The sequence below is a fragment of the Pseudochaenichthys georgianus genome, chromosome 4, assembly GCF_902827115.2.
Source record: "Pseudochaenichthys georgianus chromosome 4, fPseGeo1.2, whole genome shotgun sequence".
In the NCBI taxonomy this organism is placed as follows: Eukaryota; Metazoa; Chordata; class Actinopteri; order Perciformes; family Channichthyidae; genus Pseudochaenichthys; species Pseudochaenichthys georgianus.
Window position 1 is genome coordinate 6490888 of NC_047506.1, and position 15875 is coordinate 6506762.

Here is a 15875-nt window from a genome sequence, read left to right on the forward strand (position 1 = left end):
TTGTGGTTGCTGCCAATTTATGTTTGGCTTTTTTCGCTTAAAAATCTTAAAAATCTCTAAGGAGAAAAAAATAAAAACCTATATTCATGGTAAAGTACTCCTTCTGGAAAATAATGACATCACTATCATTTGAAAACCGATTGTTTTTCTATTTTTTAACATCTTCCCACCAAAATAGCCCATCAAACTCATGGACTACTGCAGATCTCGAATTATATCTGCACATGGAGAAGTGGTGATTTACCTAAAACCTGCAAGTAAACTGCATTAACACTGATTAAAAAGCTGGAGCAAGTCAACCTTTATACCTGTCTATGCTTTTAAATGCATGATTCACAGTACCAAAATCACGTTGTATGGTCCCTCAAACACACGTGCAAAGTTAGTTTTTTGAAGATCCCTGAAAGTCATTTTTTACCCACCTTTCTGTCTGCAGTCTTTCACAGTCAAGATTCTCATGGCTGAAAACGCCTCTGACCTGAACAATCAAAACGAAAATAAGCGAATAAAGAGTGGGAGTTCAAAGACATATCGGGGAAAAAACGTGTAGTTCATGGTAGGAGAAAAAAAAGACAATCATTGAACGGGTTAATTTTGAGTCATACCAGGCTCCGAGAAGTAGAAAAATTAGAAACCAAATTCCTCCGCCGCGGCGACACAGAGAAAGGAAACTTACGTCTAGTGTTTTTCGGTTGTGTCCGGGATAACATGGAATATTATATCCAGGAATACAAAACCTTTGAATTTGTATCAATCACTGTAATCAAGATATAACGTTTTTAACTTTCTACCATCTTTTCAAAGCCAAAGTAGATCCCCGTTGACTTCAGCGGAAGGATACATGTTTGTAGTTCTTCACTCTCAGTGACTCCAGTGACTGGTGAGCGCAGAGAGGTGGACGACTTTTCGACTCCGTGTGTGACTACCGCAAGTTACATTTTGTATTTTAAAGCGGTTTCAAACGTGACGACTCGTTGAACACATGTAAAAAAAAACATACGGACATGTGTTAGTTTAGCACTACCGTTACTTGTTTGCCCTTTTATTGCTTGTGATACCTTTTCAACGAGAGTTTTTGAGAACCAACGTCCCGGGAGACCGCTCAACTTTGGGCTGGCGACCTTATGTGGATTTTACAGAAAATATGGAGCAGCTTCCCGGTGTCTCCTCGGTCAAATCCCTAGTCGTGGTCTTCTGCTTTATTCACCTCTCTCTGGGTAAGTGTTTGATTTGGATAAACCTGTTAAGAAGTTGTCTAATATCTTAAAATGTGTCACGTTTTGTTGTCGTCTGCATCTGCGGTACACGGGGTAGACATAGCATCACTTCACTGTGACGTTACAGAGGTGGGAGAAGTACTCAGATTGTGACCTGGAGTATTTTAGGGACTACAAGTACAACCCCAGGATAGATACATTTGTATACACTTCAAAGCTTATAGTAAGGTTGCAGACTTTTTTGTGCAGTTAATTTTATTTTTAGGGACATTTCATATGCATAAAAAGAGATGGGCTGACTCCAAACGTAATTTTGAAAATGTTTACCAAGAACTTAAACAATATATGAGCACTATTAGAAGCATTAGGAACAAAAAAGCAATTAAAACTAAATATGTATTGAACAAATATTTTAATTTTGTTGTATCCAGGGCTTAAGATGTCCATGTATGATCTTGAATAAAGTGGGAACAAAATCAAAACAAGTAATATAAATCACGTACTTCTCGAAAATAAATAAATAAATAAACATTATTTCCCATTTAAGTGTAGTGAAGTAGAAGTATAAAATGGCATAAAATGGAAATACTGAAGTACTCAGATCTTTGAGTAAAAGTCGAAGTAGCCTACCAGGAATACTCTGTTATAAGTAAAAGTCCCGCAATCAAAATGTGACTCAAGTAAAAGTACAACAGTATTAGATTCAAAATATACTTTAAGTACCAAAAGTAAAAGTACTCATTATGCAGATTGGCCCTTTTCAGAAAAATATATATGATATGTTTGGATTATAATTATTGATGCATTAATGTGTTTATCACAGCTGGTAAAGGTGCAGCTAAGTTGTATTACTTCAAAGCTGCTTCAAAGTAAAAGCACACTATTTACCTCTGAATTTGAGTGGAGTAGAAATACTCAAGTATACAAGTACCACGAAATTGTACCACTGGTCACGTTTCTATACAGGTGTCATACTTCACTGTTATAGTCATCTTTAGTAACTTCATTTTGGGGCATTTTTCTACACTATTATTAAATTATGTTTTTTTTTTTGTCCTGGAGCATTTTCACACAGTTTAAAAACAACTAGTATGATCTGCATTGTTCCCTACTTCACCCCTTGTTTAATGCAAATGGTTAAGGTCTGGTTAATATGATACTGTGACCTATTACTACTAAGTGTTCAGTCTGAGTTGCACCGCTGCCCAGATGTTGAACAGCAAGAGCAAGAGAAATAATTCAAAATGGACACTTAACCATGTTTAGTCTGCCCTGCTGAATTAAGAGATCTGACGGTGATGGAGGAGAGGCAACAATGTGGAGTTTACAAGGAAAATAATCACCAATATTTGTATAGTTAACTTTCATGATGTAGCCAACACATGTTTCCTTTCATAAAAATATTCCAGTTAAAAGTGTTAAGACCACCCTGCAGTAAAGCATTTTGGGTAAATGCTCACGCCTATGTTAAAGTAATGTGTGGGAAAATAAAGAAATATTTATGATAATCTTAAAGATGACCTAAGTACTCCTTATCCTTTACCCGGCACATGTACTGTTCATGTGTCATAGCATTGCTAGCAGTGTCCATGTATTCAACTCATACAGGGATAACTGGCTTACTTTCTACAGCAGCCTTAAGCTAAGTACTAGCATAGCATAGTGCAGGGGTACTGGTTTACTTTCTAGTGCAGTCTTCTAGTAAGTATAATTAGTGTCCACTAATTGGAGCCTAATAGCATGTTTTAAGATACTTAGACTCACTCTCTGTAGATTAGGATTTACTTAAAAGGATCAAAGGTTCTTTTGCATTTTAGTTACAATATGCTAACATTTGAATGACCGTGTACATGTTTGTGTTTAAGTTTGAAATGACAGTAAAGCTGAAACAATTAAGAAAGCTCTAAATTAGAGAGCAAGTGCTCAATTTATGGGATCAGTGTTATTCCCAATGATAGAGTAATTCTAATTCCATGCCTATGTGTGCTTTGCTCTGGTAAATGCTCAATAGGACACATCGTAGCCTTCTTGTTGCCTTTCCATGAGGGTTACAAGGCAATGAAACTGATTTGATCTCAAGTGTTTTTCATTTTCTTCATTTTTATCTCAGGGTTGATGCATGCATGCGGCCTTGCTATTCTTTCTCACGTTTTGTCATCCATGCTAGGTGACTTGTGAACAGTGAAGTCACACAAAAGAGGAAAAGACAATGTGAAAGGGCTGCAGGCAGTGCAAGGAGAGGCAGTGGAATGTTGTTGGTGTTTGACATTCCTCCCTCCCTCTCTCTCTGTACAGCCTGACACACACACACACACACACACACACACACACACACACACACACACACACACACACACACACACACACACACACACACACACACACACACACACACACACACTCTTTATGCACCATGATTTCCTCACCTATCATTTTCCCGCTGAAGCTTAACATCCAGATATTCTGCACTCACTGAGCTGTAATGTTCTTGTGGCGAAGGCAGTGGTTTTCCATATGACAGGATGGAAGACGGTGTTTACCTTTAAGGACATGAGAGGGGGTTTGAGGTTAACCCAGACTGCATGAGCTCCTGCAGCATTTTATTTAATCAGTTGGTTTTACCATTTCTTGTTTTCTAAATGATTCACCAACAAACAGATACAAAATGTCTGTATTTTACTGCATCGACTAATATTTCTAAAATACTATAAGAAGTAGGGAGTCATCTGCTAACCGCTGTGACGAATACAGCTGCACTTCCTCTAGCTGCTTCACCATAAAAACGCTAGAAACGTTTTTCTGCTCAAAATAACACATGTTAAGCCAATCAATTCATTACATCCCAGCTCAGTTGGGGAGGAACATTTGACCTGACTCTTGAGCAGGGCCACAACAATGAGCCCATGCTGTGAAGTGGTGCTGTGGAAATGCTTATTATAACTGCAACTTTGCACGAAATGGCAACAGCTGAAACATGTTATTCTAGCCCGAGAGACGGTGGAAATGGAGCTTTTATTGGCTGAAGTAAACAATGGTGTTTGTACTTTCTGTTTTCCTCCGTGTTACTTAGCTCTGACTGCAAAACGATATGTGACTCATTCGTAAGGGTTACATTGACATTTGCTGATAAGTTACTGTGATTTACTTATTGCACTAAAACCTTCTTAAAATCTTAGTTTGACATGCTTGTTGACTTTAATAATACTAATAGTCTAAGGCCTGCAAAGTGCAATGAAGCCCCTGTGTTGGGATGCAGGAACACGGTTGGTAATACTTTGCTACATCAGCTGATTGTGAATGTGATTCTCGAGGAAGCGTAGGAGGAGCCCTCTCGTGGCACACGACATAGTGTTACTTCTGTGGCGCGGACACGTGGATGGTTGCATATTTTTGCCCAGTGCTAACCGCACACAGCTGACATGCGTGAGTGTATCTATTTGCGTGTGTTGCATCGAGGATACAAACGGACAAAGGCCAACTATTGTGCCGCCCATGGTTTACTTGCATCTGACCCAAGCTGTAGCCCGGTGTGAAATGTATCCGCACCATGCTTCGCCATGTGCTCTGAAGGCAAAGCGATGTATTGAGATGCCCACACCACTGCATTATTTAATCACCCCCAGTCCTTCCCACTTTTAACTATGTAAATGTAACCTGTAAATATAATGTATAATGTCCTTTATTGTTTTATGTTTCATGTGGAACCTATATGCTGCAGGTCTCCCTTGAAAAAGAGATCTATGTTCTCAATCTCGTTAAATAAAGGTTTGAAATGAAATTACTGCATCATTTTATTAACGTGGCTTTAAAACATCTCTGTAAAATCCCCTCAACTTACCAAGTAGTTCCTTTCTTATCTCTTCGGGTGATCTCCCTGAACTCTCAGTAAGATCATTTAGTAAACCGTTGCTTTTACGTGCTCATGTTTCAGGTTCTATTCAGTGCAGCCCGCCCCACCCTTTTGATTAGTAGTGTAGTTAAAATGCCAGGCCTCCACTATGCTTTCATCCTGCACTTGTTGGTTGAAGTGGGAGAGCGAGTAGTACATAATGTGTGGAACTGTATGAGTCAGTACTGAGCTCTTGCTTGTGTGTTTGTACCACTATCAGAGGTGGGAGAAGTACTCAGATATTGTACTTAAGTAAAAGTAGAAGTACCAAAGTGTAGGAATACTCTGTTAAAAGTCTGCAATCAAAATGTTACTCAAGTAAAAAAAGTATTGGCATCAAAACATACCTAAAGTATAAAAAGTGAAAGTAGTCATTATGCAGATTTGAATATAAATATTAGAGTGTTATCAAAGCTGGTACTGATGAAGCTTATTTTAATTAAGTGTTGAACATATTATTTTATCATTGATCCAAATCAGCAAATTAGCTTAAGGTATTAAATACATGTAGTGGAGTGAAAGTACTCAATACTAGTAGTCGTAATATAGTACTCAACTAAAAGTCCCTCAATATTGTACTTAAGTACAGTACTTGAGTAAATGTACTTAGTTACTTTACACACCACTGACCATTATGCACAAAACATGCATGTGTGCCTCTAACCATTTACTCTTAGAATAGATGGAAATGTTGTGATTGAGATCTGGAATTTAAAATGCATATGAGACAGAGTGGAAGTCATAGTAACGGCCTGTTAACATTTTCCTTAGCAATGCTAATGCAGCCGCGGTGCATGCTCAACCACTTTGCTCTTTGATCCACACGCATTCAATAAATACCAGTCGAAATGGGAATGGATCTCGGTGCATGCCCACATGAACCACATGCACAGTTAGGAGGTGGTGGTCGTGGCTGTGAAGGTCGAGGGGATTACAGAGCGTTGTGTCTGCACTGTTGAACAGGTTAGCAAATTAACAGGGAATTACTGCGGCCTGCATTCCTCGACCAACACAGCCCCGTAATCCTGGAGACAGGCAGGCAGGGCGCATGGAGTAATGAACCGAGCAGAGCACTCCAGGTAGGACAAGGAGGGAACCTGCTCTGTAATGGCTCACATTATTAGTGTAGGCCTATTTTACAACCAGGAGAAGTTTGGGGCTATGTTATAAGAAGAAAGCCTGTGGGTGATCTGGTTAAAGACACACAGGAGTTATGGGGGATTTTTAGTGTTATTCGCCCCTTTTAACAGTCGAAAACGAATGAATGCCTTAAGACAGACCTTTTTTTAATGCATTTGGTGTCATCTAAAGTTATGTCAAATAACTATATGATTTATATTTATATTTGCAAGATATTATGCATTTTAATCTACCCTTTCCTTGCAGCGAGGCTTACAACCTAAGAGTGCTGGGTTACATGTGCGGCATGAATGAATATGGGATAAGGGGTCTAACGGTTCAAATGGACTATAGTATTTAAAAAAACATTGCCGTGCATAGAAAAACATTGACTATGCTCTGGTGATGTTATTCAATCTTTGCTCTGATGAAGGCTGTTTATTTAACTTCAGCATCTAAAGAAAGAAATAATAAGGGCGAGAAGAGGTATTTTGCATTATGAAATGTGTGTTTGACTCAATGAAAGGGAGTTTAACTTTGCACCGTGATGTACTGAATTCATAATATGAAAACAATACTGAGACAGTGGTGATGCCATGTCGACTCTCCTGTGGTCAGGGATTAGAATATTCTGCAGACATGCCGGTGTCATCTCATGAAATGTGTCTCATGGAGATGTGCATGAGTCGCCGTTGTATTGTTTCAGTATCAAGTATCAAGAGGCAGGTATAATATCAAAGCCATACTTTCTAGTAGAGTGACAACATTAGTAGCTGGACATGTCTGTGCAATAGTCCTCATGGTTTGGTTTTTTATCGTAACAAAAAAAGTTATGAGACGGAACAAAGTTAGGATATGAATGAGCGAGGGAAAGTCCCTACAAATTCCTTGCCTGGTCTGCTCTCCCTACTTCTGTCTGGCTGTCTCTTTTCTCTCTTTGTCCAACACACTGCGCACATGCCAGATGCAATGATCTTACCAGATTTGGGACAGCCTGCCTGCTATTACGCCATATTAAACACACACACACACACACGCACACGCACACACACGCACACACTGAGGCAGCAGCAGCCCTTTTAGATGAGACTCTCCCAAATGTTCCAAGTGATTACAACGGCATGGCAACCGTCTCAGTTGGGAGGTTGGGAGGGTAATTACTGGGGCTGTCCCACTGAAGAACGTTGTCCTCCATCTTAATTTGACTTTCATTAACTGAAACTGCTGGCAGCTTGACATCTAGTCTGTGTTGTACTCCTGAATTTCGGTGGAACAGCTTTTCCGCCATGCGTGTTTGACAGCTGGTGTACCCGGAGTGAAGTGGCTTACATTAAACAAAGGATCGGAAATGGATCAGGTTTAAAAATGCAGCTTATGTTGCGTTTAAAAATGTCCTGTTCTGCCCCGATAAAGATCCGGGAGATGAACTCGAGACATCCCTTTTTTAATCACACCCTTCTGCTGTTTCTGTTGGCACGGCTCTGTTTCATAAAATATGTCACAACCCTCCAAATTGAATCTGACCTGGAGACTAAATCCTTCAAGCTGCTGCTCGGTGCGTCTGCTCTGCTGTTTGTGTGGGCCTGTAAAGCTTCCCTCAGGGTAACGGTGTTTAGTTTGAGCCTCTTCTCCCTCCTCGCATGCTGAGCTAAGGGTATTTTATTGCAAGTTACCATGACGACTGTTTGGCCTGCTGGATATAGAGGCTTGTACAGCAATTCCAGGAAATGGGGTTACTTCCTCACTCAGTGCGAACAACTTCCTGCCCTCCGCTGTATGGATGTGTGCCAGGGCTCAGGGACACCCGTTCGTGTGTAGTCTTTGTCTGTAGGTTCGTAATTACTTCCACATCTCAATCCTCAGCTATTAGCTCCAAAGCCCGTCTATCTCCCTCCCTCCCTCACCCCTCCTCTTTTCTACCTCTTTGACAGTCTTTTTTTTTTCTCCTCTCATGACATGGCTGGATCCCTTTAGGGACCCGCAGTGGTGTCGGTGACAAAGCAGTGGCAAGTGCTGTGGGAGGAACCGGCGTAGTGCCAGCTGACCACAACAGCCTGACTTTATTTTTTCTGTCTCGGCGTTTAGGGCTGTGATTTCTTTCAATTTAAATGCACTCACACTTAAGGTTTCGCTTTTTCGTTTTTTCGCAGATTCTCAAAAAAATAACCCAGTTTCAAAAACGGGGGAATGGTAACTTATTTCTACCTGGAAATGACGTCACCGCGTATCCAAAAGTAGTCGTGGTTTCTGCTGTTCACGATAACTAAGTTCCTCCTCTTGCAACAGGGACATTTCACTATTGTAGTAATAGAAAGTAACACGTTCGGTAAAGGGAAAGGAAATGTAAAAAAAAAAAAAAAAAAAGGCTCTACTTTGAAAACAGTAACGCTTAAAATAGATACCAACAGCAGCCTGCTTTATTGCACTGTTGTCTCTTAGTTTCAAGTTTTCAAGAGCTACACGGCTTATCGTTGCATTTCGTTTATGCTTCTTGGATAAGTAGGCAACCCCTTTTTTTTTAAATTGAGAAATCCCCCATGATCCGTGTGTAGCTTGTGGTGCTACTGTCAAGTGTGCTGATAGAGGGGGCGGACATATAACAAGGGCCCCAGCCTGGAATCGGACAGGGGGCTTTGTGACGTACACATTTCTGCTTTCCTTTTGAATTTACATAAAACCAGGTGGATGGAAACATACCTCAAACTAAAGCTTGTGCAACCTCTCTGATTTTCCATGCACACAGTGAATCGTTTTTCTTTGACAAATCTACATACTGAAACTCATAGCGGATCTCTTAACTTTTTAGTATTCATTGTATACATTTTATGTCTATTTTGTTCTTGTTCCCAGAAGCACTTTTTTCTATGTTTTTTAAAGGGCTTTACAAATAAAGTTACTAATAACGGAGTTCTAGAAAAGGGCTAAGTCATATGTTTATAGATTTTTCATAATGGCATTTTAACAGCTCCCATCAGCAGGGATCACACACATAGCTCTCCTCCCTGTCCCACCACACTGCAGACGTTGTTAATCTCCTGCTTTTGTTCTGCTTTTGTTTCCACTTAAACCTATTTCCCCCCCGTTATCTTTACACATACACACAAAGCTATAAGATGCGGTGGTAGCGAGTGAGAAAAGGAATGTAAGGTTTTCAACAGGGAGGGTAATAAACCTTGAGCACGTAACCATGTGTTCTTACGACGCTGCCTGCATGGATGTAACATTTAAAAGCTTGTTTTGTATGTTAAAACAATTTAAATGAAATGCTATTAGTATCGTGAACATGTTGGAATGAAATGTAATTTAGACTATCACGGAACTTTAACGACCCTGTCCGTCAAAATGCCAGACAAAGAGAAAGTCTAACTCAACCCCTGGTTTCACTGTTGACTTTGTCGATTGGGTCTTATCAAGGCTCTCATTCCTGGGAAATGTTCCTGTCTGTGGTCCCTTGATAGTGAAGTGTGAGAACAGCCATGTAGAGAGGGTACAATGCTGGTGAGACATGTCTGGATCCCAATACAGTGGTGCTCAGTCACTTTCATGTGTGTGAACATTTTGTTTGTTTTACTTGGAGATTGCAAAACCTTTTTCCAAACACCAGTCGGGGAATTTGTGACTGTTTTTAAATCTGTGTGTGTGTGTGTGTGAGATTTGGGGAAATAATCGAATTGCGATTTCTTTGACAGATATTGCAATTCGATTTGCGATATTTGTTTTTAAGCGACCCGATGGAAGTTTATCGTAAAATGCGGCCATATCTCCGGCTAGGAAGGTCGCATCAACGTGCTCCCGTCTCTAGCACCCCCGCAGCCCGAGCTACGAGTGAAAGAACTAAACTTACATGAAACCTCCGTTGGGTTGCTTTAAAGTCAAGCTTCAGTTTAAGACTCACCCTGTAATAGATGTAAAACATGTGATGGAGCATTGCTAACCTGACTCAGGTGGTTTGTTTCACCAAAGCATCTAAAGCTCCATTGGAAGCCATTTGGAAAGGGCAGGCACTTTCAAAAGCACTTGGCAGGTGATTGGATCAATATGTCTATCACATGTGGAGCACAGCACTTCTGATTGGTGTGGATGACTGACACACAAGAAGAAAATGAAAAAAAGAAATAAAAAGTTTTAAAATCGATGAATCGTTCAGCCCTAGCAGGCAGGCTGTCCCAAATCTGGTAAGATCATTGCGTCTGGCATGATGACAGCGTGCATGGGAAGCTCGTCAAACCAGTCGGGGGATGAGAGTAACTTTTTCCGGTCTGTGCTCATGCTTCCATTTTTCACTCCCTCTGCCTTATGCATTGCTCTTCCCGGCCTTTCCCTTCCCCTCAGAAGAACTCTTTATTATTGCTGTTTTTGCACAAAAAAAATTTCTATCATACCCTGTGTATCAGTGTGTGTTATCAAAATGTTTCGTAATCACATTTTCTATCCTCTATGACTTTTTTTTCTAAAGCAGATTTTGCATAACATTTGGACTAAAACATGATGAAAAACAAAAGTTAAAGTTTGTCTTGGTCACAGGACTAACCGCATATGTGTGGGTTGTCTGCCGTCTGCTTTTTGTTATCATGTGCATATGATTTTCGTGTGTTGACTTGTAGCGAGCGTGCATACCGTATGTCTCGGTACAGAAATAGTACCAAAATAGCACAGTCCTTTCTGTGGTGTCTTGCACTGCAGCAGTAGCCCAATATCAGTTAGTACTTTATTACAGTGGATGTCTGTGCAGTGCACATAGAGGCATGCGTGTGTGTGTGTGTGTGTGTGTGTGTGTGTGTGTGTGTGTGTGTGTGTGTGCGTGCTTGTGGGATTATGAATTTCACAGTGGTTTATGTATGGTATCCCCATGTCTAATGAACTATGTCTGTCAGCCTGGCTCCAATAGTCTTCCCTCGCTCTCTCACACAGACTGCCGCCTGAATGTTGAGCACTAAAACACGGTGTGGCTTAAAGCTCCATGAAATCATATCAAGTAGGATTCATAATAGTCACAGTGTCTTCACAAAGGCTCCTCTGCTTGAGAGACTCTGATTAATCTAGGCGCAGGAAGTAACACCATTTCTGAGCGCACTTCCTGTAATGCAATGACTGTTTTGTGAAGACATTGTTGGCGTTTCTTGGAAATCAGCTGACCTGCCCTCATATTTTGTACAAAGAGATCTCTTTTGCTGAGTGGGGATTCATACAGATGCGTGACTATGATTGGAATGACAATATTTAAACCATTGCTAATTATTAATAGAGGTTTTCCTTAATTAATCACACCCTTAACAGTAGCGTCTTTATCTGGCTACCATATCACAGACGGACTAAGAACACCCGACACTTCATGTTGGGCTGGCATGGTGTGCGTGAAGATTTCTTCAGCCATGTGTTTCTGGCGGGCCGCACAATAGCTGCAGTGTCTGGCTATGAGTGTTTCATTCGCAGGGGGATAGTTGGGCTTTGTTGTTGTCGTCGTCGTCGTCATGATCATTTCTGTCTGTCTGCCCATCCGGCCGCCCTGTGACCGCACGCTGATTTCAAGCTGGTTGGTAAGATAGGTGGCGAGGTGTCTGCATTATCTGTGTAAGGATGATGTGATGGAGGAAACGGCTTGTAGGAGGTTTCCCTCAGTTGGACTGGGTGTGTGTGTTTCTGTGTGTGTGGGGGGGGATCTTACCACCTTGGCTTACCAATTTCCTCAGGGGAAATCCTGATTGCGTGCTGAGCGGTGCCAGATTTCTTAAATTTAAACGGGGAAATCTTTTGATAAATTACACATCAGTCATTTATTTTTGTTGGCAGATGTTGAAGGCGTTCATCCTCATCATGATATCTCTGTGTCAATACAACATAACACACAATATCAAGACGTAAAGGAACCTGCATACTGTTAAACATTCCACAGCAGACATTTGACAATATACAAATCACTGCATTTTAATAAGCAAGCTGAAGGTTCTAATGCTACTCCAACTTCTTTCTGATTTAAGGTGGCTACATAGTCACCACACACTTCAAAATATATCTTTTGAAGTGTGTGAAGGCAGATATTTCTGTGAATGGTTTAATAAAATTGTCACCATGTCTCTATATTTACCTGCAATCAAATGTCACACACAACAAGTATTATCCAATGTTTTAATTGTTAAGCTGATGAAATGCCTCTTTCTAACTGGTCTCTTGTCTCTTACAGCGCTGCAGTGTTTGAACGATAAGGAACCTTGTGTTAACAACGCTACATGTCTGACCTTCAAAAATGGAACCGAATACTGCAGGTAAGATCGACTATCTGGGTCATGAAGGCTTTTTAGTTTAACACATGCTGTGATCCCAACACAAATGTGATCGCTGAAATAGAATCCGCTGATACGGACATTGTTGGATGTGAAAGCCAGAACAGAAAAGGGGTTTTTAGATCTACCCTGGCCTGTCCATGGGACCTTGAGGTTTTGCTCAGACACGAAAGAGGCAATAAAAGACTGCTCTGTCTGACAAAGTACAGCAGTACTGGGAACAATACCAATACACACATTTCCACCTCCAAGATGTCATTAAGGACATATCCAGGGTTTTATAACTTGCCTTCTTGGGTTACGAACACATTTTACTGCCCACTGATTTGTTGTAGCTTAGGGATACGGAGACGATGACGAGATAATGTTATTACATGAGAAAATAACCTCGGTGTAATTCATGAGAAAAACGTGGTTGGATGATTTAAAAAAAAAAAAAAAAAAGGTAGGCTAACATGTGTGTGTAGACTTTCTTGGCACACGGCATGATGTGGTGGAAACACTTGAAATAATCTGCAAGGAAGGCAATTCTACTACCGGCAATCAGATCATTAAGGGAAACGTGTGGTGGTGTAAAGGCGAGCAGTGGCCTGTTTGATCTATGCCTTCCACTTTCTGACAGCTTAGCCTAGTTAGTAATTAAGACGGAGATATCTTTGTAATTGCATTGCCACTCCCAAGCCAGATTCCCTACGAAAACACACCATAGCTGGTTCATGAACCTGCTCATGTTTCATTAAAAGTGCTGTGAATCTCACTGTGTGTCTGTTCCCAGAGCTTTTGGAATTTCAACACTGCTATTTCTGTAAAAAAGTGAAGGCGAATGCACATTCCTTAATCAGCTGTTTGACATCCCCCTGTTTAATTGAAGGTCAGGTTGCACTGCAGGTGCAAAGGGGGCTATTGTCTCTGCATGTGTGTGAGACAACGTAGACGCATTACGTCAACTCGGTCCGTCATCTCGCTGCATTTGGACTAGTGTTGTGCAGGTTAATGAATATGTGATGAAACACAGACTAGGAGCCGGACATTTTCAAGGACGGTTCACTTCAAATGTATTTGAAGGATGACAAATAATTGGATTTGCAAATAATTGGATTTTCTAGGATAGATGACCTCATCAAAAATCACACCCTAATTCACAGGTGTGTTCCTACCATGGGGAGACAGACGTACAGTAGAGCTTTGGCTTCATGCCAATACCTGCTGGCATTCGTCTCTGAAACGGCATTCAAATCATTTGCCGTTTAAGCTTTTACCACATCCTCTAAGGTTTCATTTATTTGCTGTTCATATTACTTTGACCTCTATGACATTTAAATAATATTCTGACATGTTTGTTTTTTCAAGGTAATGAGTCATTTTTCATTTTCAAGAAGTGTGAGACTATCAGCTGTATTTACTCATGCTCTCGTCAGCCAAACCGTCTCCATGTCTGAAGTCAGTGGGTTTTATTTTCTATGTATTAAGTGATGATATTGAAGATAAAAGAAACACTGCGGATAACTGAAGACACACAAAGAGGAGTCTCTCAGTTTAGGAGAATCAGCTGACAGAGCGCAGGACTACTGTTAGAGCAATTAAGTATTCAGTTTTTTCTCTTCACATGCCAACACGTACAACCACACACACGCACGCACTTCCCTCTGTCTGGGGCCATCTGCACTGTGCTGACGGTCAAAAGGCTCATTGTGTACAAATCAAATGATGCGTTTGTTCGTCTCCTCAGTGCATTAAAGGCAGCTGATTGTAAGTAAACAGTCGCTCTGCCCTTTTAGCCCTGACCAGCCTAATTGTGTACGCATGGCGTTCGACTGCATGGGACTGTGTAATTAAACATTTAATATGAGAACACTAAGGACAACTGATGGACAGTTACAACATCTCATTACATTAGCCTGTGCCAAAAAAAGCACGAGACATTTAACCATGTGACTTACTTTGTTTCAGTTTAACTAAAAACTATTCAGCAGTTGTACGTTTTTGATGTTCCTAATGAAACCGCTGCACACAGTGGAGAAGAGGCCCTGTTTTGGTTGGCAACAGAATGAGCATCTGTGCAAATTGGCTCCTGCCTCTTCTGCAGAGTTCCCATACATCTTGGAAAACATATTGTGTGTGTCTCCGTTTACAACTTTGAATTCATTTTAGAGACTTTTTCCATCTTAGGCTTTTTTCATTTAAGAGAGAAAAGGAAAGGCTAAAAAGGAAACGTTTTTAAGATGTCTGCATGCAAATGAGTAAGATAGACTACTAAGACAATGACAAATATAAAAGAAAATGGGTTTTTGCAACCGAAGCTCAGGTGTCTCTTTTTCTTACATGAAACATGTGAGTGACTTTAAAGTGCATGGGAGAGGTCGACTAGCTGACTAATGGCGCGTTTCCACTGCAGCGGGTAGCTCGCTTTAAGCGTGCCGAGCCGTGCAGGGCCCGTTTTTGGTTGCGTTTGCACTTGGCCTAGTTTTGGCCCGGGGCTACTTTTTCACCTTTTTTCTGGCCCGACTAAATCGTGGTTCTAGGGCCAGGAACAACCAGGCTGAGTCGGGCTGAGTATGCTAAACTAGAGAGAGAATCGCTGGCAAGGGGGCTACAACTACAACAAGATGAACATATTTGACCGTGATTTAATTGTAATACACGTTTCAAAATGATGCCGAAATAATAACATACTGATACCGGTTAGTAAAAACCATGAATTAATGCTTTGACAAGTCTGCAGACAGACGGCAGGCGAACAACCCTTTTAAAATGCGTGTGTTCTAAATGGAGCTTGGCTAAGCTAACGTTATTTATGCTCCGACCGTCCACACTCACAGCAACGACCTATACAGACATAAATAAACCAGCGACTGTATTCACCATGACACAGACAGTCTGTGGTTTGTACTTGTTTAACTTTTGTCTAGTTTCTGAACAGATATGAAGAGCTGTGAGCTCTGAGTGCTAAGAGCTAATGGCTGTGTTGTTTTTCTGGGGCGCTCATTGAAGATGACGTCACGGCTCCGCCTACACTGCGTTACTATAGTAACTGCCCCAGTTCCTAAACTGTAATGGAAGCGCAGCATTAAAGTGAGCCGGGCCTAATAAGGCCAAACCAAACCGAGCGAGGCCGAGCGAGGCCTGCAGTGGAAACGTGCCATAACGGGGTGGAGGAAAGCCGTCTAACCGGTGCCACTGCAAGCCATCAGCTCCGAGTGTGAGAAAGTGTGTTGTCAGTGTGTTTCTGTAGGAACTTCAGCCCGTCACAAGTTTGCCAAATATGTGTGTTTGTAACTCATTGCTAAAAAGACTCCTGAATGTTTTCGATGCTTAGATAATAGAAACAGTGGTCTTGTTTTTGGGCCAAGGAGGATTGCTGACACTAAC

The 15875-nt window shown here is 41.1% G+C and overlaps 1 protein-coding gene across 1 annotated transcript in view; it reads left to right on the forward strand.

Annotated features, from left to right (window-relative positions):
• The first annotated feature begins 826 nt into the window (after positions 1-826).
• The window catches only part of notch2 (notch receptor 2), a 52517-nt gene continuing 37468 nt past the window's right edge, over positions 827-15875 (forward strand). Inside the window, exons 1-2 of the mRNA XM_034081175.2 lie at positions 827-1217; positions 12407-12488. Coding sequence (XP_033937066.1) covers positions 1145-1217; positions 12407-12488 — 155 coding nt within the window. The 5' untranslated portion in view covers positions 827-1144. The remainder of the gene's footprint in view (positions 1218-12406; positions 12489-15875) is intronic.